Source organism: Schistocerca serialis, chromosome 3, assembly GCF_023864345.2.
Source record: "Schistocerca serialis cubense isolate TAMUIC-IGC-003099 chromosome 3, iqSchSeri2.2, whole genome shotgun sequence".
NCBI lineage: Eukaryota > Metazoa > Arthropoda > Insecta > Orthoptera > Acrididae > Schistocerca > Schistocerca serialis.
The window spans coordinates 1,035,496,717-1,035,519,509 of NC_064640.1; the positions used below are offsets into that span (position 1 = coordinate 1,035,496,717).

General features: G+C 41.4%; 1 protein-coding gene across 1 annotated transcript; it reads right to left on the reverse strand.

The window, feature by feature from the left end:
* Positions 1-1,501: 1,501 nt before the first annotated feature.
* Positions 1,502-3,741, reverse strand: LOC126471380 (uncharacterized protein DDB_G0284671-like). Its single transcript, XM_050099503.1, has 2 exons — positions 3,492-3,741; positions 1,502-1,641 (listed from the first exon to the last, which is right to left on the reverse strand). Exons 1-2 carry the CDS (start codon positions 3,739-3,741, stop codon positions 1,502-1,504), a joined length of 390 nt encoding a protein of 129 aa, XP_049955460.1.
* Between the last annotated feature and the right edge of the window lie 19,052 nt (positions 3,742-22,793).

Below are 22,793 nucleotides of genomic sequence, written 5' to 3' on the forward strand. Positions count from 1 at the left end.
TAGTACAATCAGGTAGAGGGGCAAAGGGTTCCATCCCAAGATGGCAAGTCTGGCCCTCTTCCCAGGGTGTAGCCAGGTAAGGGAAGGCTGCAGGGTCATACAAATCAGCACTAATCAGAGATGGCTATTAGAGAATGGCCATATGCCAAGCATCTTCCTCGATACCACCTGCTCCTATCAGGGGTTCTGCCCATTGGTATTAGCCAGCCACAGCAACTGCTCTCTGGCACAGCAGTCATTTCTGAGACTTCCAATGCTCCAGGACGACAAGCAACCACTCCTTGGTACACACATGGGGGGAACAGCTCAGGTATCAATTGTGTGTTACCTGTGTTGTCCGGGGGCTCAGCCAGATGGGTACATAACAGCCCCACCATATGGACAGCCTGCACCTGCTTGTTACCTTACATGATGGAGGGGGTTATGGCAGGGTAGGAAGGGGGGGGGCGAGGGGAATCCATGCCATAGATGGTAGGGAGGGAGTTCTTCCCCAAATGACACACAGTAAAGATAGAAAATTTAGAAGTGGAGGCCAAATCCCAAGGGGGGAACAAAAAGGATGAAAGGGAACAAGTGAGAGGTACAAAATCTCAAGCAGCACAGAGAATGTGGTGGATAGCCAGGTGAACATATATAAAAAACACAGAGAGTAAGGAGGGGGGGGGGGCAGTGGAGAAAAAGCCAGGATGTGGGGGTAGGGGCTCAGTGAACGAAATGCAGCCCAGGAAAGAAGAACGGGCTGTGATAGCTCGGAGACTCACATGCACCACGCATGAGCTCACAAAAGAACCGTGAGTTCCTGGAGTGGGGGGCTCCCTCTCTGCCCCGCTGCCACAGAGGCTGGTGAGTTATAACACCCACCACATTCCCAGTCTTTGACTATTTTCTGCACCTGTGACTCACAAGGCTGTGGTTTGTTCATTAACATCCCTATTTGTGGACAATGCTTACACTGAAAATCTGTTTGCTTTTGACACATTCAAACTGGTGTTTAACACATGTCTCCTGCTTTCCACCCTAAATCAAATGGGGAAGCAGAACAATTAGTATGAACATTTAAGATTCAGATGAAAAAGTATGTTTTGTACATGTCAGCAGAAGCACCTCTCAACCAGTTCGTCAGTTATTATAAGCTCACCCACGTCTGTGATGACAGTCCAGCAGAAGTACACCATAGTTGTCAGTCTAAGACACTGTTACATTTGCTTTGACTAATGCCAGGCCATCAACCAGTACTGGTGGCACATCAATTCTAGCTTGGCAAGGCTGTTTGGGCTCAGAGGTTTTGCCTCTGGCCAAAATGGATGCCAGCAATAATCAAGAGTGTCTGTAGGTGATACGTCGACCAGCTACAACTTCATCTGGCAGTTGTGCATCTCCACCACCCCAACGTCCTCCATCTGCGTGGTTGTCTCCTACATCGTGGCTGGTGCCCTCACTTTCTCTGTCACTATTGCCAACATCATCAACACTGTCTCCTCTGCTGTGGGTGCCCCTTAACCTATTGGAAGTAGTCACAGCTGACGCCTATGCCACTGCCACCTCCATCACAGCCGGAGCTGCCTGTCACATCACCTTCACTGCCATCTTCTTCCCTGGGGCTGCACTCTGATGTGCAGACAGAAGCTGTGCCAGGACCACCTGTTTTACAACGGCCTCTCACATGGGTGTTGGTGCTCCACTCTTTTGTGCTCATGCCACTTCCGATATTGCACAGATGGCAGTGCATCACAATTTGAAGACTTACGTTGAACATAAAAAAAAAAAATAAATAAATAAATAAATAAATACCTGACAGGAGAACAGTGCTCACTTCATTGTAAAGGAAGATGTGTGCCGTAACTACCAATTTTGTATGTGCATGTGAAGTTTGTGTTTGATTCGGCCATTAGAGACCACCTGGCCTGCTAAAATGACTCCAGTTGCATATGCAGCCTGGCGTCTGTGTCCCCTGTACGAACTAGTGAATACATAGGCCAGAGCACCAGTCTCCAGTGGCCACTTGTGCATCGCAAATTGTATGGTACTTTGTCTTCCTAGTGTGTGTACTGTTTCAGCAATAAATTAGTGTTTTCCGATAACAACAACTATGTCTCATCACTTCTCATAATTTTTTGGAGAAACGAAATGTCCTAATTCTGCTATTCAATCAACTCGCAAAAGCATCCCATCATCATTGTTTTTGTTTGGGACACAAGGTGTGTCAGACAGTTTTTGCACACACCTTTCTCTTCTTCAAAAGATTCTGGAGAACACAGTACACACATGTTTTGGGGATGTTGCTCAAATACGATTTGTGATGACAACAGTGCTGACATGATGGGACCACCCATCCACTATTTAACACTGCCTACTCACAAATGACTGGTCAGATGCACAGCTATTGCTCAGTGTTGTCAGTTCAAGCTGCCACCATAATACTACACTGCTGCTACTGATTCACTGGCAATAAAATCAGTATCAGTACTTCTTGTATGAATGGAGTATTTCACTATTTCAAGTGCAAGTGCAAATACAGATATTTTTATGGATGCACAAGCTAAAAATATTGTGGCCAAATTGAAGATAAATATAAATAATACCATTAAAGATTTTTTTTGCATTAAAGCAACCACTATATTATTCACTTATGTTAGATGATAAACTGAAGCAGATTCAGTGACCAAAGAATATTACTGTTATCTTGAGAATGGTTGTGTGGCTCCAAAAGGCAGTGTACTGAAGTGGAATAATACAGTAGTTTTGCTCAAGACAGTTCATAACTGATAAAAACATTCAACACAGTCACGCACAGCCCGGGATGAGAAATTTGTCAAATATGTAAATAAATAAAAACCAAACTGCTCCTCTTACAAAAATTACTATATGAAACACATTATTGTAAAAAGTATTTCATCAATAATCTGGTTTCTTTCTATGTAACAGTCTTAAAATTTTAGATATATGGCAAACTCAATATCCCCCATTGTGACATGTAGGGAACACACAAATCTTTAAACGCAAGTTATGTGGAAGTGTTCACATGTGATGACAGCTGAATCTAATCTCATTTTATTCATTCATTTATTTATTTGGAAACAAATGAAATAAATCCAGATTGTCACACACAGTACATTGTCACAGGGTGTAAATATAGAAATGTTAATTAAAACAAAACTTCTTGTGTACATAGTTCCGCGTAGTCAGCGCATACACAACTTTCCCAATAGAGTGCGACCCACTAAGCACAACAGTGCAGGCGCAGTGCTCATCTGCCACCACACTACGAGATGGCGCTGTCTTAGAGACGGACCAAATTCTGCTTCCGCTGATCCGCGTATTAATATGTAATGCATCCAATGAGACTGCTGCTAATGTAGAATCTTTTCTCCTCACGGATCACACTCGCGCAGTGATACCTGAACGCGTGAGGTATTATAACGAGTGTACAGACCCTGATTAGCCAGTCTGCATGCCAGTCTGCATGCCAGTCTGCATGCCAGTCTGCATGCCAGTCTGCATGCCAGTCTGCATGCCAGTCTGCATGCCAGTCTGCATGCCAGACTGCATGCCAGACTGCATGCCAGACTGCATGCCAGACTGCATGCCAGACTGCATGCCAGACTGCATGCCAGTCTGCATGCCAGTCTGCATACCAGTCTGCATACCAGTCTGCATACCAGTCTGCATACCAGTCTGCATACCAGTCTGCATACCAGTCTGCATACCAGTCTGCATACCAGTCTGCATACCAGTCTGCATACCAGTCTGCATACCAGTCTGCATCAGTTTGTACCCGTCTGTATTTTTCTCTACCAGTCTATAGTCAAGTTTCAGTCTGCACCTAAGAAGATTATCATATTTCTGTACAAGGCCATCAAGATAAGTGAATAGACACTTTGTCAAGTATCAGAGATATGTGAGAATAATATTAACGTACCAGGACCAAAGGAACTTCAGATTGTCAACTGTAAACAGCATCCAGAATAAAGTTACGTAATGTCAATTATTTTAATTATTTTAAAAATGTGTGTGAAAATTAATCAAGTTCTGCTTGAAGTTGGTCCCCGTAAATCTGCTACTCTAAGTGTGCAAGCGGCATTTCTATCGTCTGACCAAACGGCAGAAGATAAACACGCCACAATAAGACCATGAGACATGTTGCTGACACTTGCCTACCTCATTAGAACGACAAGTTAAATAATCTGATGGTGTGCGTACCAAAGGTCTTACAGTACGCACCCAACATTGGCGACGAGGTACTAAGGAAACAGATGATTTCAGCACAATTACGGATGACCATGTGTGAGCCTGAAATAAAATAGAATTACAGTGGACTTTGGGACACTACATACTTGACTGTTAACCTGCTCTCTTGCAGCTAAAATATCATTATTGCAGTAATCTAGTCGCACTCGGAAATTTCAGATAACCATGGATCTCACGGTGCAGATCGTAAATCTCATGGCACAAATACAACAGATGCAACAGGCATTGCTTACAAAAGTGGAATGTTTGGAGTCACAGCCTGCCATAGCGCTTATGCTACAAATTAAACTTCCGCCACCATCTTTCGCAGTTTACAACAGCAAGGAGGAAGCGTGGCCGGACTATGCAGCACGCCTGGAACAGCACTTCCTCACACACCAGATATAAGGTGATGTAGAAAAAAGATCTTATTTTTTGGCAAATACGGCACAGCTATTTACAACCTTATCTTAAAAGTGAGTCCGATTTGTGAACCGACAAATTTGTCATTCCCAGCTATTAAAGGCTTGCTCGAAAAATAATTCGACAAGCAAACGCATGTCACTGCTGCAAGGCATAAATTTTACTTATGCAAGAAAAAGGCACAGCAGACATACATGGAATGGATTACACAGTTGCAAGGATTAACTAGGAACAGCAAATTTATTTGTGAAAATGGAAAGTGTAAAAAGTTCTACGCAGATTCTTTAATATGAGATATGCTCATAATGCATTCACCAGACGAGAAATTAAGGAAAGTGCACCTTAGTTTACTCAATGCATCCTTGCAAGATTGTTTACCAATCATTAGAGCACACGAACAAAGCTAAGCTTCTGTTAGTGTGGTACAAGACGACGGCTGTAGCGTGTTCGCGACACAGGCACGCGACACGGAGCAACACGGCCCGCGTACCCAAGGCCGTAAACAGGACAGCAAGGTTAGGCTCATGCGATCTAAGAATGGATCACACACCAAAATTAAAGACTAAAGTTGAAATCATGTCGTACATGTGAAATCAATCATCAAAGAGACAATTGTTACTGTCGTAACGCACATTGTGATTTCTGCAAACGGAAAGGGCACAAATCAGAAGTGTGTAATAAGAAAAGTGTACAGTCTCGAAATAAGCTTAGCAATAAGAAAGTGCTTAATTTTAAGAAGTATACCTCCAATGTGTGTGACAATATGAATAGGCAAGACTATATGCAGGTTTCAAAAGTTAAACATATAGTTAATGCTATTCTACAAAAAAGGAACAAATCTTTGTATGTCACATTACTTGTGAACAAAATACCTATCAAATTCCAGATTGACACAGGATCGTTGATGTCTATCATAAATCTGCACATGCATAAATGGCTAGCTTCTCCTAAATTGAGCATTTTGACAGCTCACTGTACAGCTGCAGTAATGAACAAATTCCAGTCAAAGGTGCACTGACGACAGAAGTAACTTACAAACAGTTTACCAAGACAGCTACTTTAGCAGTAGTTAACACCCATAAGGCATCAAACTTGCTGGGTCTGGATCTCTTTAATGAATTAGGCTTCACAATCCATGAAGTGAAACAGGTCACACATGAAGTTCTGAAAGGAAAATTACAAACAGTGTTGCAGAAGTACGAAGGTATTTTTTCTTCCGCGACAGGCAGTGTAACAGATTACCAGGCACACATTACGCTGACACCAAATGCAGTGCCGATGTTTAGCAAAGCTAGAAGTGTCCCTTACTCAATGAAAGAATGCATAAAACAAGAAATTGACCGTTTAGAAGGCGATGGTATTATCGAACCAGTCACATGTAGCGCCTGGGCAACACCAATCGTTGTCATAGAAAAGACAAATGGATCATCATGTATCTGTGGATCTTTCAAGATTACTGTCAATTCACAGTGCATTATAGATACATACCCGATTACAAAACTGGAAGAACTGATGTATAAATTAGCAGGGGGTGTGTATTTCGCCAAATTGGATTTAAAGGAAGCGTATCTGCAGATCCCTTTAGACAAAGATACACAAAAGTTTATAGTCATAAATACTCCATTTTGATTGTACAGATACTAGCGCTTACCATTTAGTATCGCAAGTGCACCAAGCATCTTTCAACATTACTTGGAACAATTAATTAGAAACTGTCCTAACACAGTTAACTATCTTGATGACATAATCGTCTTGGGAAAAACTCCACAAGATTTACTATATAACCTGGAAGCACTGTTCAAGGTTCTCAGAAAGGCCAATCTCAGGTGCAACAAGGACAAATGTATATTTTTTGTCAAGAAAATTCAGTATTTAGGACATATATTGTCAAATCACTGAATCAGTCTGACACCACAGCATATAGAAGCAATATAGAATTTGCCAGCTTCAAAAGACTTAAAGCAACTAAGAGCTTTATTAGGCCGAATTAATTATTACCGGATATTCATTCCGAAAGCAGCTGAAATTTCTGAACCGTTGCACAGATTGCTTCGCAAAGGAGGCGTGTGGAATTGGTCCACCGAAAGCCAGCGTGCATTCAACAAACTGAAACAAAGTGTAGTAGACACAAAATGTGTTACGACATATGACCCGCAAAAGTTGATCATTATTGCAGCGGACTCATCAGATTACGGTATTGGTGCAGTCATGTCCCATAAACATCAAGGAATTGAACAACCGATTGCATATGCGTCGAAAACTTTAAACTCAAGTCAATAAAACTATAGCCAAGTAGAAAAAGAGACACTAGCAATTATCTTTGCCATGAAGAAGTTTCATGACTACATATATAGACGAAAATTTATTCTTCTCACAGACCATAAGCCATTGGTGACAATATTCGAACCACATAATAGTGTATCCCCTAAGACAGCACTGCGTTTACGATGTTGGGCATTGCTACTGTCTAATTACAGCTACGAGATCTTATGTAGATTGATGGCAAAACATGCCAACGCCGATGTACTTTCACGTCTACCGGTGGGTCAAGATGGAAATTTTGGAAAATCAGAGGATGTATGTTTTCAGATCAACGTAATCAGTGAGGACGTAGTGGAAAATTTCCCCATCAATGCCACCTTAATAGCTAAGTTAGTGCCCAAAGATCCACTGTTATCAAAGATAAAGCAATATATTCTTACGGAACGGCCAACCGATAAGAACATATTAGATCAGCCAGAAGTGAAATCTTATTGGAACATGAGACATGCTCTCACAATGCACAAAGGTGTCATTAGTTCACAGTGAAATGGGAAAAACAAGAGTAGTTATACCCAAAGATCTCAGGACTAAAGTGCTAACAATGTTACACCAATGTCATTGGGGCACAGTACACACAAAACGCATGGCCAGAGAACATTGCTACTGGAAGAAAATTGATAAAGATATTGAAACAATGCTTTCTAACTGTAAATTCTGTCACATGCATCAACCAGCTTCGCCAAGACCATATTTTCCATGGCCACAAGCAACAGAACCTTGGTCAAGATTGCATATTGACTATGCAGGTCCTTTTCTTGGATCTTCTTGGTTAATTTTCATTGATGCATTTTCAAAATTCCCTTTTGTACTACAAATGCATACAACTTCTTCAGCAACAACAATTCAAGCATTGTCAAAGATCTTTTCCATTGAAGGATTGCCTCAAACCATTGTGACCTATAACGGCACACAATTTACGTAGCAAGAATTCCAGTCATTCTGTCAGATGAACCGAATTGCACATTACAGGATGGCACCATTTCACCCTGAGGATAGTGGACTCACTGAAGGATTCGTACGAACGTTCAAGGCACACATGACAAAGTTGGTGCAACAGTACAACAAAGAGATCTCCTTATTAATTTTTGTGTCACAATGCAGGGCTACTCCACACGAGGCACAGTCACCAGCAGAAAAACTGCATGGGCGACAACACAGGACTTTCATGTCTATCCTAAAACCCACAATGCATCCAGAAAATGATCAATGAACATCGAAAGGACGATGATGCAACATAAATGACAAAGTCCTCGTAACTATCTGCAGTCAAGGAAAACATACTTTGACACAAGGAATCATTGTAGAATGCATTGGAAATGTCATGTATAGAATAAGAACGCAAAGCGGCATAGTTATTCACCATACTAATCAATTATGGCAGCAAAGACAGCAGTCACATATAGGCAGAACACCTAGGCTGTTTCATTTTGCAGACTCAGAAGCAGATGTCAACTCCGAGCAGCTCGCAGGATGCCAGACGCCGTCACCGGCAGCCAACACCGCCGACGCCGCCGTCAATGACGCAGACACCACCACCTACGCCGATGCAGCACCTTCAGGGGCAGCCGACTACACCAGCCGTCCACAGCCGACATCCCCAGAGCAGATGGACGTCGAAGAAGAATTATATTTAAGCTATGGCCACTGTACCGATGTTGAAATGCAATTATGTAACAAAATTTTTGCTTCTGGAGTTCCCTGTTCCGTAGGTTTGGAGTGGGTTTTCCTAGCGGGCCGCGGACGAATGCCATGGGGAGAAACATGTGTGCACCCACAGACATACATATGCTGGAAAGCAAGGAAGCAGAAAAAAATGCTTTTCAAGCAAACTTCAAAAGCCATTTTTCTTCCCCCGGAAGGGAGGGATGTTGTGTACATAGTTCTGTGTAGTCAGCGTGTACACAACTTTCCCAATAGAGTGCGCCCCGCTAAGCACAACAGCACAGGCGCAGCACTCTTCCATCTCCGCACTACGAGATGGCGCTGTCTTAGAGAGGGACCAAATCCTGCTTCCGCCGATCTGCGTATTAATATGTAATGCAGCCAATGAGATTGCTGCTAACATAGAACCTTTTCTCCTCACGGATCACACACGCACAGTGATACTTGAATGCGTGAGGTGTACAGAGCTCCGATTAGTCAGTCTGCATTAGTCAAGTTTCAGTCTGCACCTGGTAAGATTGTCATATTCCTGTACATTGCCATGAAGAGAAATTGATACACTTTGTCAAGTATCAGAGATATGTGAGAATAAGATTAACGTACCAGGACCAAAGGAACTTCAGATTGTCAATTGTAAACAGCATCCAGAATCAAGTTACGTAATGTCAATTATTTTTATTATTTTAAAAATGTGTGTGAAAATTAATCAAGTTCTGCTTGAAGTTGGTCCCCGTAAATCTGCTACTCTAAGTGTGCAAGCGGCATTTCTATCGTCTGACCAAACGGCAGAAGATAAACACGCCACAATAAGACCATGAGACATGTTGCTGACACTTGCCTACCTCATTAGAACGACAAGTTAAATAATCTGATGGTGTGCGTACCAAAGGTCTTACAGTACGCACCCCACATTGGCGACGAGGTACTAAGGAAACAGATGATTTCAGCACAATTACAGATGACCATGTGTGAGCCTGAAATAAAATAGAATTACAGTGGACTTTGGGACACTACATACTACATACTCTAAGTGTGCAAACGGCATTTCTATCATCTGACCAAACGGCAGAAGACAAACATGCCACAATAAGACCATGAGACATGTTGCTGACACTGACTTCATTAGAGCGACAAGTCAAATAATCTGATGGAGTGTGTACTGAAGGTCTTACAGTACGTACACCACACTTGTATTCTAGGATACTGTGTTGTATTCAAACCTAAAAACATGGCAGAACCACCTATTACCAATCTTTAACATGCCAGTTACTTTGCACTAGAAACCCACACTCAGGACTCACCTCCAGCTGTTGTACTTTTTTGTCAATGCTGGCAGGGTCACACAGACAGTAGCCTTCAGCAGATTCCTGGTCGAGGAAGCACTGTGACAGCTGCATCGCCACCTTGACTCTGGCCAAATGTGTTGGTGTCCAGTTCTACCAGAGAATACTTGTGTAAGAGGTCCTTGACACCCATAAAATCTTTCTGCAGTCATCTGACAGCAGGAGTAGCTGTAAAATAAGTGATACAGTTAAAATATCTTAGTACTGAAGTCACTCTCATAATATAAGGAAAGGATGTGAGGGAGGGTATAGTTTTCTACAATTTGCCACAGCTGACTTTAAAAAAGTGTTGGCATAATTCAAACAATTAAAACATTAATTGGGTCCTTTTTTAAATTGTTAGGTTGCAAGTGGTGGCTTTTTAAATAAGAAAAAATATAGATGATGATTACTAGAAACAGAAAATAGAGCAGTTTTGCTTATAAGGTATTTGCTTCTTTGGTCAATGCCACATCCCCCACCCTTCATAGAGCAGCGTAGTTTTCATTCAGTATACCCATTTCCTCCCATTTCACTCACAAGTTCGATGTGTGAATGAGGAGTGCTTAAGTGCCTGTGTGATTGTCATAATTTCTAAATTCATTCTCCCATTCCATATATAATATATACATAAATAATTGAACAGTATTTGTAAATACTTCCCAGGATCCCAACTTTCATATGTTGACTGTTGCAAGAGAAATTTAGCACATTGATTTTTCAATTACTAACCCGCCATTAAGAAACTGGATAAGAAATCTGTAACGTCCTATCTCAATGAGGAACTTTAAACTTTCAACGCAGGGCAGAAATGTGTAGACAAACTATTACCCAAGTTTAAAAGAGTAGCTGATGACATGCTGAATAGGTATGTACCCTGTACAACAGTTCATAATGAGAGTGAATTCCATCGTATATAATTATTGTACAGAAACAGAGATTACTGCAAAATAATTGTGAAACACAGCATAGGGCTATAGGCAAAGAGCTGCCAGATGAAATGCATTTAAGAGACCAATGCATGATGCGCGCACACACACACACACACACACACACACACACACACACACACACACAAACAAACCATTTTCTTCACATTGCAACTATGTTTCCAAATTTAGACCAAATCAGATACCCAAACCAACACAAATGACTGTCAGTGGGAGGAAATATAATCAACGCCATAATTAAATCAATTTTAAAACATAACAGAAAAATGCCATGTGTCTGTAAAATAATTTCTCTACAATTTTTGTATTTATGCAGAATAGGTATAACTTCATTTAAATGTTTATTAGTGCATGCAAAACCCAAGACATTTTTACATAACTGCATTTATAGTTTTAAATGACCTCTATTACACTACAATTCAAAGACTGATCAATTGAATTTGACTTAATTAATTAATGTCATAAAAATGGCAATTCTTATGTCTTCAGTTATCTTCTTTATTATAAAAACTAAATACAACGAATGGAAAAATCATATAATTCCAAGAATTAAAGTTATTAAAACAAAACGGGGAAAGTGTCTAGTAAATGTGGCATTACCAGCATATTGTAAAGTGTCCATTTTTGTGTGCAGAGGAAAGGGAAATGCATTATCAGTTGGTTAGAGAGGGACATCAGTGGTGGAAGCTAGTAGCTTATTATGCTTTGATGCTTGGCTATGCTGCACAACAAACTGTGCTTTTATAAACTGGAATTGATATAGAGCAGTAATGAAGGGGTGACATGTCTTTTGGATATAAAAAATGAAAAACAACTTGTGTCCAGTTTAATAATTGAACAACCCACAGCCCAACTTTTGAAAACAGCTGGAGAAATTAAAAGCAGGTTGAGGCACCAACCAAATAAGTAGGAAAAATATGAATTCTTAAATTTAATGTATTGCTCTCATCACACAACTACAAGCACTAACACCTAAATATATGTACTATCATCATTGTCAGAAGAGCTAGCCAGTGATCTAATACTTTAGATATATGAGAGGGGTTGAGACTAGGAAACAGAATCAGTTTTCAACCTCATGAGCAGTGTCTTGAGGCTCTCATCACATTAGAAACTTAAATCCTCCTTAAAATAGAATCATTTCGTAATTCACTGCTTCTCAAAATTAGAGACCTTCCCTTAATCTTATTTCAGATTTTGTTTTCCCTTTTGATAATTATCTTTCTTTTCTAGTGTGAAATATGTAACAGATTGTATTGGCATAAGTTTAAGGGATAGTTGTGAATAGATGGTTCCTTCGTTTTTTCTGGAGAAAGTCACTCCCTTCTGTCACTAGTAGTGCCACTTTTTTACATACTGTAATAGTAGGTGCACATGGCCCATGTTCTGGTATTTTGAGCCATCACTACTTATTACAATACAACTTCCATGGTTATAGTTTACATCAAAATTAAAGTATTGCACAATTTCAAGACAAGATGTGGACCCATAGCATGCGACATGACACCAAATATTTGGCCACTTTAGTAAGAGGTACCTTTCTACAGTTTCTACATGGACTGTGATAGCAGCTGCCCATATGCAGTATGGTTTGGAACTGACCGTTAAATGTTTTTTCAGACAGAGCTATAAGCATGTCAATATGAAGCCCAATAACATGAGATTAATGCATCAACTTAGAAATTATAATGACTTTAAACAAACAGCAGTAATTAAAACAGTTCACAAACTTCTAAGAGCAAGAAGCTACTGACTGCTATACAGCTACAATTCTTGACCTTTTGTTCTATGAAATTATGTTCTGGCACCTGAATGTGCATACTTTAATAAAAACTATCAGTAATTAAATAGATAATAACAAAGTACCTGTTTACTAAACAGCGGGAACACCAGCAGTGAAAATAAAAAAAATCTTGCTAGTTTTCAGAACCATGGGATCCTTCAACTGGTAGGTGGCATAAAAGGGTTGGAACAAATGAGAATTAGCAAAGCAACAAAAGACTCTGGTGTAAGGGTGGATTCTAGAACAGAGACAAAGATGAACAGAATTTCTGGAAAATGGGAAGCAACAACAGGTAGCATTAGTCAATTTCATTCTGCAAGAAGCATTAACACAGAGCCCTGGGTTATTTTCTGTATAAATTCTTGTTTCATTCAATCCTTATCACTCTTACATTAGATGAAATAGAACCACGTTCTAAAAGCTAACATGTTCTCATCTTGCACTGCTGCTGGCCAGCTACACAGAAAGATGTTTCTGTTGCTGCTGAATTGAAGTTTCGGTTTCCTGTACATCACTGCTAAGGATATTTGACCCTTTCCCTGTATTAAGCACACAGCAGGAAAAGAACTGCCAACTCCTTTCCATCCACAGGACACAAATTGCTGTATTTTCTATGCTCTATTATTCACCTAGAATTCTTCTGTAGAGTCCATTATATCCAGCACCACTTGGAAGTTTTACTGCAACTAGAGAGAAGGCTCCAACTGAAGATAGCAAGCTGCAAGAAGCTCCAGCAGGTAATTTCACAGGTGACGGTCATTGTCTTTCCAGTTAACAAGTTCAAGCTCTCATTTAGTAACTACTAGCAACAGTGCAATCCTTGAATATTATTTCTGCAATCAAAAATTTCCTGTAAAATCCATAACACAATTTAAAGAAAGAATAAATATAGGAAATCTGTCTTCTTAATATCACCACATAGACATTATTTCTTAATTAACATTAAGTCTGAGAAAAACAGAAACAGAGAAACACTGTAGTGTTAATAATAATTTATTAAATGAAAATTGTGACAAGCAAACCAACAAGTCCTGAACATATTATACCAAAACACTGGTTAATAATTGAAGTTCATACCAAATATACTGACAATACTACAAACATACTTCTCTGCTCAAGAAGAGAAGAAAAGCTTAAGAAGAGAACCAGATATTTGGAAACAGCCAATGTGGTAACAAAAACTCTAATTTGAAGGCAACAGCATTGGGAAACAATAGTCCTGACTGAAGGACATTATGTAATAAGGAAAACCGTATATGTGAAAGTGATCATAATATCCATTACATAAATGCAATTCGTACTATATATACTAGTTGAAAAAGATACAACTTAACAATACTGAGGAAGAACAGTATGATGTCATATATGGCTACCAGTCGTAGCAGGTGGTTGACAAAGTGTCAGAAAGAAACTACTGTTCTGCTATGTAACTAAAATTGAGCAGCTACTGGTAACTGTAATTCACTAATGAACTGTTGGCTGTCTTCCTCATTAATACCTGAAAGAAGTCAGTTGGAATGGAGTGGCTACACCTTTCTTCAGCAAAATATTAATAAACACACTCCCAATACAACCCAAATATCCCTATGCCTCAGATTTGTCATGATTCAGTGAACCATGTACTGTGCAGCATATATTTATTCAAATAAAGTCCACCTCTATCCTTATTTTGTCAGATCAGAGGAATTGCAGTATTTCATTGCTCTATACCTGGCATTGATGTAGTCAAAGTCATAGTACTTTCTAGGTTTAAGTCACTGCATCACAAACACAATGGCCTGGATACATTCTTGATATGCGAATGTGCAATATTTTGATACCATCGTGCTTCTTGGTAGCCTCTCCACGATGGCCAAGCTGAATCTGAAGCTGTCCAAGGGACATGTGCTGGTTCCCCAACATCATTTCTCACATGCTTGCCATGAGACTGAATCTGTTAACACAGAAACATGTTTTGAAACCATCAGAAAGTCTCAAAAGATGTGCATAATAAACATATTTCCAAAGATCAGCATATATTGCAATTCAACAGTAAATTATACTATACCATACAGATAGTAATGCATGGAGAAGTCATATTATTATTACTGATTGTATTAGCAAATCAATTCCATTCTAATATAAAAGATAGAAATACATATTATTCATATATAACAATGTGACAAAGAAATTAACTCAATGTTGAAAAGAATATGAGGAAAACTGGAGAGTTGCCTACAACTTTGCTGTAAGTGGAACCCATTTCAATGTTGACTTTTATCGTAGATCCCCTGGTGCATTTCTATAATACATTTTTAATGCAACATTTTTTAAATGGATTATTTGCAACAAAAATGCCAATAATTATTTTTAAGTATATTTATCTGCATCAAGAACTAATTTCAAATTTAACCCAAAAGTTTTTTAATTATTTAAATTTTAATGAGGTGAGGTGAGGTACTATTCGTCATTCCACAGATATACTTAATATTGGTTGGTTGGATGCTTAAAGGGACCAATCTACTAGCTCATCAGTCCCTCTGCCTCAGACAGACAAGGCTATATGACTGTAGATCAGAGATAGCCTACAACACAAAAACCAGGTGAAGAAAACCCCAAGATCTACCTATGTCGAAGCATCTAAATAAGAGACAAAAACGAGGAAGGGAGACAGAGCAAAACAGGAAAGCAAGGCGCCCCATGTAGGAAGCAACCAGGAGCCTCCAAAAGCAGAGTTCAGTGAGAAGATATACAGCACCTGGCTCCTGTCACATACCAGAGGTACTCCACTCCAAGACGGCCTTGGAAAGACTAGCCACATGGACAGGCCAAGTGTGCTGGTGGAAGCTGTCACCAGCACTCTGGTTGGCAAAGATATAGCACAAAGATCGACAGTAGGTGGTGGATCATGCATGCCTATCACAAGAGGCCAGAGATGAACTTGCAAGCAACATGCCACCAAGGCCCTCTCGACAGAAAGTATTTAGAACACCGCAGTTGGCTGGAGTGCCACAGTAATTAACTCACAATCCTGTTTGGTTTCTGTCATTCATTCGCAGAGTGGGCTTGGGCTAGGATCAGATATAGTGACCAGAGTAGTGTTTATAGTGAGACTTGTACTTTACCTTCAGTGAGGCTAACGTGGAATACATTTTGAGAGCTTGTACCACAACACGTGGACTTTGTTCAATTTAAGTAGTGGCTATCTGTTCCAGAAAATAAAGGACTGAGTTAATCCATGTATGCATTTGTGATGTAGAAAGAGGATACTAGCCACACATAGCCACATCCTCTCTGTTGCTTCCATGGTATGAGGCTCTACAGTGGCGACAAGGACACAACAGTGACGAGGATAATTCAGTAACAAATGAAGCTAGTCGACTTGGCCAAAGAATTTGCTTTCTTCTCTTGTGTTTTACCTTGCATGGGTGATTGTGTTCCTCATTGCTAATTTTTTCTTGTGTTCTTGCATGTATTGTAGGAGGGGAACCACAGAACTAATCAAATTTCTCTTTTCAGAGGCTTTGCTTGCTTTTTGCTGTATCTGTGAACTATCCATCCCCTGCCACCACACCTCAACCACAGACAGCTAATGTAATGGATCTAATACAAGCTTTTCAGTTTCAGAACCAACAAATTGATACCCTTGATGATGGTACAATTACTTCTGGCTGCACAAGCTGCGTCAGCTGCACTACCGAACAACCGACCAGCTCGACATGTCCTGCCGAGCAGCATACCGATGATCTGGCAATTTAATGACACAGAAGAGGAGTGGCTTGAATACCTCACTCAGTTCCAAGCACACTGTCAAGTTCACCATGTTCAAAGTACTGTAAAATTACAATACTTTGTTTTAATTGCAGTGTCCCCAATGTTAAGGTTAATGCAAAAACTATTCCCCACCATGTCTCCTGACAAACTCAGCTATGACAAAGTAATTGCTGCATTAACTCAACATTATGATCACCAAGAGAAAGTAGCTGCAGCTAGATATCAGTTCTTTCACTTGCAAAAAAAAAAAAAAAAAAAGCCAGAACAGACCTACTGCCATTGGTACACAGAATTAATTGGCATAACTGGGAGAAGTAAATTTAAGTGCAGTTGTGACAACTTTTACATTGATTTAATGATCCACAATGCCTTGACATTCAGTGTCCCAGACAGCAGAATATGGGAACAGATTCTAAAGTACTTAGAGGTACATTTGGGTGCCATAGCAGCCAGTAAGTTTGACCAGGCCACGATTTGTCAAGTTGAGTCGTCCCTTGCTCGCAACCACCCCAAGCCGCCACAACAACGAGTGTGTACATAGCCATGTGGACAGCCATGTAGACATTTAAACAGGCCTGTGAATTTAGTACAGTCTTGCCCTAGATGTTTCACTTGCCATAAAAGACAGGAATGACCATCATGTAACACAACATGTTACACATGTGGAAGGAAAGACCTTGTCCCAGCAGTTTATTTGCAATGGCACAAAAGCTCCAATTTTGCCTGCTCCCTGAAAATACAGGCTCATGAACATGCAGTGAATGCTCTGTTTTCTAAGCCTACAACACGTTCTGACAAAAGTAAAATTAAAGTTACACTTCCTCCTCACCCTAGTGCTGCACAATGATGTTCTAATGAAATATTTGTCTCATTACGAATTGCTGGCCATTGTGTGAACTTTCAGTTGGACACAGGTGCCTAAGTAACTTTGCTTTATCATGCCACATACGAACAGATAGGCTCACCCTGCCCTTCTAAATCTAGCAAGCACCTCACTACCTACAATGGACAGGAAATTCCACTGCTTGGACAGTGTAGTTTGCCTGCCACATCAAGATGGTGAAATTTAATGTGTTAAAATCAAGAAACAGTGAGAATGCCTTTGATTTATTTGGACTTAGCATCCCAGACCATGTACTTTCAGTACCGGCTTTTGCACTAAAAGACAGCGTCTGTAGCTTGCAAAAGGATTTCCTAAACTATTTTTAGAAGGAATGGAAAAATCTAATAACTTTTTAGTGCATGTTACAGTGAAAGACAATGAACAGTCTAAGTTTTTCCAGACCCACCACATTCCAACTGCTTTAAGAGACAAAGCAGCCGGTGAAATGAAAGAATTGCAAGATAATAGTGTAATTGCTACCGGTCAAGCTAGTCATGGGGCAAGTCCTCTCATTTTGTTGCCTAAGTCTTCTGGTTGCATTCATATTTATGTTTACTTCAAGTCTGCAGTCAACTCACAGACAGTAGTTGACACTTATCCATTGCCTTACCCTGTGAAACTCATGAACAGGCTTGGTGCAGAATATTACTTTTCTAAGACAGATTTACATGACTTCTACTCACAGATTCCATTGGATGCAGAATAACAAAAAGTGTTTGTTGCAAATACACACTCAGGACTGTTCAAATATTTGAATTTGGACTTTTTTAATATTACTTGGAAGAGCTGACTGCAAAGGTGCCATTTTGTTTGAGCTAAATAGATGATATTGCTATCTCAGGTCATACACCAGAGGAACACATTGCAAATTTGCATACTCTCTTTCAAGTGTTGTCAGAAGCAGAATCAAAGTTTCATCTCGAAAAGTGTGACTTTTTGAGAGAAGGAAAGTTGCTACTCACCATATAGTGGAGATGCTGAGTTGTGATAGGAGCAATAAAAAGATTCTCACAATCATAGCTTTCGGCCATTAAGGCCTTTGTCGGCAGTATACACACACATGCGCGCACACACACTCACTCACGCAAGCGCAACTTGCACACACATCTGCAGTCTCAGTGAGCTGAAACTACACTGTGAGCAGAAGCACCAGCGCGTGATGGGAGTGGCAACTGGGTGGGGCTAAGGAGGAGGATGGGGTGGGGTGGGGAGGGGCATGGATAGTATGATGGGACTGGCAGACAGTGAAGTATTCCAGTTTAGATGGAGGGCAGGAAAGAAGGTGCAGAGGGTGGAGGAGGTAAGTAGGGGATAGGAAAGGAATAAAAATAAAAATTAATTAAAAGACTGGGTGTGGTGGTGAAATGACGGCTATGTAGTGCTGGAATGAGAACAGGCAGGCGGCTGGTTGGGTGGGGACAGTGACTAATGAAGGTTGAGGCCAGAAGAGTTATGGGAAGGTAGGATGTATTGCACGGAAAGTTCCTACCTGCGCAATTCAGAAAAGCTGGCGTTGGTGGGAGGGATCCATATGGCACAGACTGTGAAGCAGTCATTGAGATGAGGGATATCATGTTTGGCAGCGTGTTCAGCTGCAGGGTAGTCCACTTGTTCTTTGGCCACAGTTTGTCAGTGGCCGTTCATGGGGACAGACAGCTCGTTGGTTATCATCCATACATAGAATGCAGCACAGTGGTAGCAGCTTAGCTTCTAAATCACATGACTGGTTTTCAAGGTAGGCCTGCCTTGATGAACAGCCACCTACAAACTGTGGGCAAAAACAAGTGGACCACCCTGTAGCTGAACACGCTGCCAAACATGATACCCCTGATCTCAATGACTGCTTCACAGCCTGTGCCATATGGATCCTTCCCACCAATACCAGCTTTTCTGAATTGTGCAGGTGGGAACTTTCCCTGCAATACATCCTACATTCCCGTAACCCTCCTGGCCTCAACCTTCATTAGTCACTGTCCACACCCAACCAGCTCCCTCCCTGTTCCCATTCTGGCACTACACAGCCATCATTTCACTGCCATACCCAGTATTTTAATTTATTTTTATTTTTATTTCTCTCCTTTCCACTACTTAACCCCTCCCCCCTCTGCACCTTCTCTCTTGCCCTCTGTAATACTGCAACACTCCACTGTCCACCACTCCCACCATACTATCCCTCCCTCTCCCCACCCCAGTCTCCTCCTTACCCCCACCAAGTCACCACTCCCATCATGCACTGGTGCTGCTGCTCGCAGTGTAGTTTCAGCTTTTTGAGACTGCAGTTGTGCTTGCATGAGTGTGTGTGTGCGTATGCGTATGTGTATGTGTACGTACTGCTGACAAAGGCCTTAATGGCCAAAAGCTACGATTGTGTGAATCTTTATATTGAGCCTATTGCGACTCAGCATCTCAGCTATATGGTGAGTACCAACTTTCCTTCTCTTGTATTGTTACATTCCATCCTGGATTTTCCATTGTTTGAAAGTGTGACTTTTTCACACTGAACTACAATACTTAGGGTGTGCTTCCCCTCCAGTGTCATTTGCTTGCAATCTGTTACCTGTCTGTTCCTCGCAATGTGTCTGAACTGCAGTCAGTACTAGACAAGATGAGTTCATACCGAATGCCACACAAATCATAGCTTCATTGCATTGCTTGCATCATGAAAGTGTTTTTTTTTATTGGGCTAAAGACTGTCAAAATGGATTTTGGAAACTCAAAAATGCCTTGCTTAGTGACAGATGTTTAGTGCATTTTGACCCTGCAAACCATTAGTTTTGCAAGTCGATGCTTTCTCCTAAGGAATCAGTGCTGTGATTTCACACAGAATTGGTTAACAAGGGGGACCCATTGCTTTTGCCTAAAACTTGCTCATTCAAACTCAGTGCATTTATTATCAAATAGAAAAAGATGCTGCCACTATTGTTTACAGTGTGACAAAGTTCCTTCACTACTACAGCTAGAAAAGCACAGACAAACAAAAGATGAACAAGTCTTACAGACTACGTGAGGATGGGGGAAAGGACAATAACAGAGACAGAGTGGCTGGGTCGAGACTGCACTGGATCGCCAAGCCCAGCTCTGTCTGGGCAGGGAAGACTACAGAATTTTCTGCCAACCCCCAAACAGGACAGTGAAGTTAAATGACCCTTCCTTAAAGAGAGTGGTAAAAGCCTGCTTCACGAATAAAACATGAAACTAATTCAGATTCTGGGTCGTGGTCCCCTAACAGCAGTGGCTGTGAGTCACGGATGCTATGAGTCTGCCACAGGGTGGCTAGTTTGGCATAGTCCAGCAAAATGTGGACCCCTGTCATACGGATGCCAAAACAACGGTGGGATGGGCCTCTCTATGGAGGGAATAACCAGGAGTCAGGCAAGTATGGCCAATGGGGAGCCAGTAAAGGTAGAGCCCTGGTTAGAGGCCTGCATGGAGGACCTCCACAGATTCATAGTCCCCTTTATCAATGGTAGTTAGTTTGGTGAAGTCAGAATGAGCCATACCATATTCCGGGCACCAAAACTTGATGGTGTAATACCAACTGGAGGTCAGTTCCTGGAAAACTGATCTCTAGAGTCAGTTTACTGGTAGCCTGTTTCGCCAGGCTTTCAGCAAGCTCATTCCCTGGGATCTCGATGAGACGCAGTTTCCAGATAGAAGTCACTGAGTTTCCACACTGTTCGAGGTCATACAGGGAATCACGGATAACAATAACCAAGAGGTGGTGAGGGTAGCACTAGCTGAGTTTGCAAAGTGGTCAGGGAATGCAGAAACGGATACACCTGAGAGCATGAGAGATGGATACCAACTCTGAAGTTAAAGCACTACAGCCATCTGGAAAGGAGAGCAGTTCAGAATGTCCTGCCCAAGTATAAGCAAAGCCTAGATGACCAGTAGCCACTGAGCCATCAGTGTAGACAACTTCTGAATCCTGAGATGCACCAAGGATGGAGAAAAAGTTGCAGTAGGGGGCCTCAGGATGGACTATGTGTTTTGCACATTGTGATAGGTCAAGATGAAGCTGAGGCCAGGGGATGCTCTGTGGAGGTGTATGTAAGTGGATCCAGAGGAAATGTGGAAGAGGGAAGAACTGAGTTCAGAGGATAGACCAGATGCAGATCACAATGGTAATTCCTCATAGGGCTGCCATTGCAGGAGATAGATTACCGTGTTTGGATGGTAGTCAGATGCTTAGGGGCACTGCCAATGGGGGTAGTTTAATTGGCAAGCTGTTGATGGTGTCTGATCCACAATGGAGAAATCCCAGCATCCACGAATAAGCTGTTCACAGGGCAAGTCTGACAAAATCCTGTTGCAAGTCGAACTCCACAGTGGTTTACTGTATCCAGTATCCACGATGCTGACAGCGATGCCAAACATGTGCCAGATTCCCATAATGAAGGTGGAACTGTGCCAGGGCTTTGTGAAGTTACAGAAAGGTACTGTGATCTGGAACCCAGCTGGCGCTACTCAGGCAGCGAAGGGTAGTAAGGTGCAGTCAACACTTTTGCTTAAGCTAGCATTGATGGGGAAATGATGGCCAGGAATCAAAGACCAGCCCTAGAAAGCAATAACTCTCCATCACATTACGTAGCTGATCATCAAGGTAAAGTTCTGGTTGTGGTTGACTGCTACAACATTGACAGAAGTGCACGATGTCAGTGTCAGTGGCAGAAAATTGCAAACCATGGGTGAGGGCTCATGCCTACACCTTTCCTAAGGCGTCTTACGATGGATGCTCAGCAACATTGACACTAGAGGAGGAATAGTAGAGGCAAAAGTCATCGGCATAATTTGACAGTGATGCTGAGGACCTCACAGCAACTGCTAGACCATTGATGGCTTCTAGAAAGAGAGGGAGACTCAGTACACAGTCCTGAATGATCCCATTCTCTTGGATATAGGGGATACTGTGGGAAGTACAAACACAAACTCGAAACATAAGGTAAGAAAGGAAGTTCTGGATGAAACTTGGGAGTGAAGCCTGGAGACCCTAATCATCTAAGGTAGCAAGGACGTGGTGTCATAAGCTTTTGCAGGTTGAAGAAGACAGCTTTAACGTGTTGAAATCGGGCAAAAGCTGTTCAGATGACAGACTCCAGGTACACGAGATTATCAATAGTGAAATGGCCTTGGCAAAAGCCACCCTGGAAAAGAGGTGAAAGATCGTAAAACACATGGTGCGAACACAGCTGCCAGCTCACAATGCATTCTACCAACTTGCAGAGAACATTGGTGAGACTTATTGGGTAATAACTGTCAGTCTCTAGAGGCTGCTTAAACAGTTTCAGCACTGGGAAAAGGATGCTCTCTCGCCATTTTGATGGGTACATGCCCACACTCAAGATGCGATTAAAGCTGGCAAGGATGCATGGTTGACCATTTGGTAGGTTCCTGATCATCTAGTTACCATATTTACTCGAATCTAAGCCGCACCTGAAAAATGAGACTCGAAATGAAGGAAAAAAGTT

Coding starts and splice junctions, on each gene's coding strand:
- LOC126471380 (XM_050099503.1), bottom strand. CDS start 3,741: ATGCAGACTGGTATGCAGACTGGTATGCAGACTGGTATGCAGACTGGT. Junction 1,642..3,491: donor GCAGACTGGCATGCAGACTG/GCATGCAGACTG, acceptor GTTGTAAAACAG/GTGGTCCTGGCACAGCTTCT.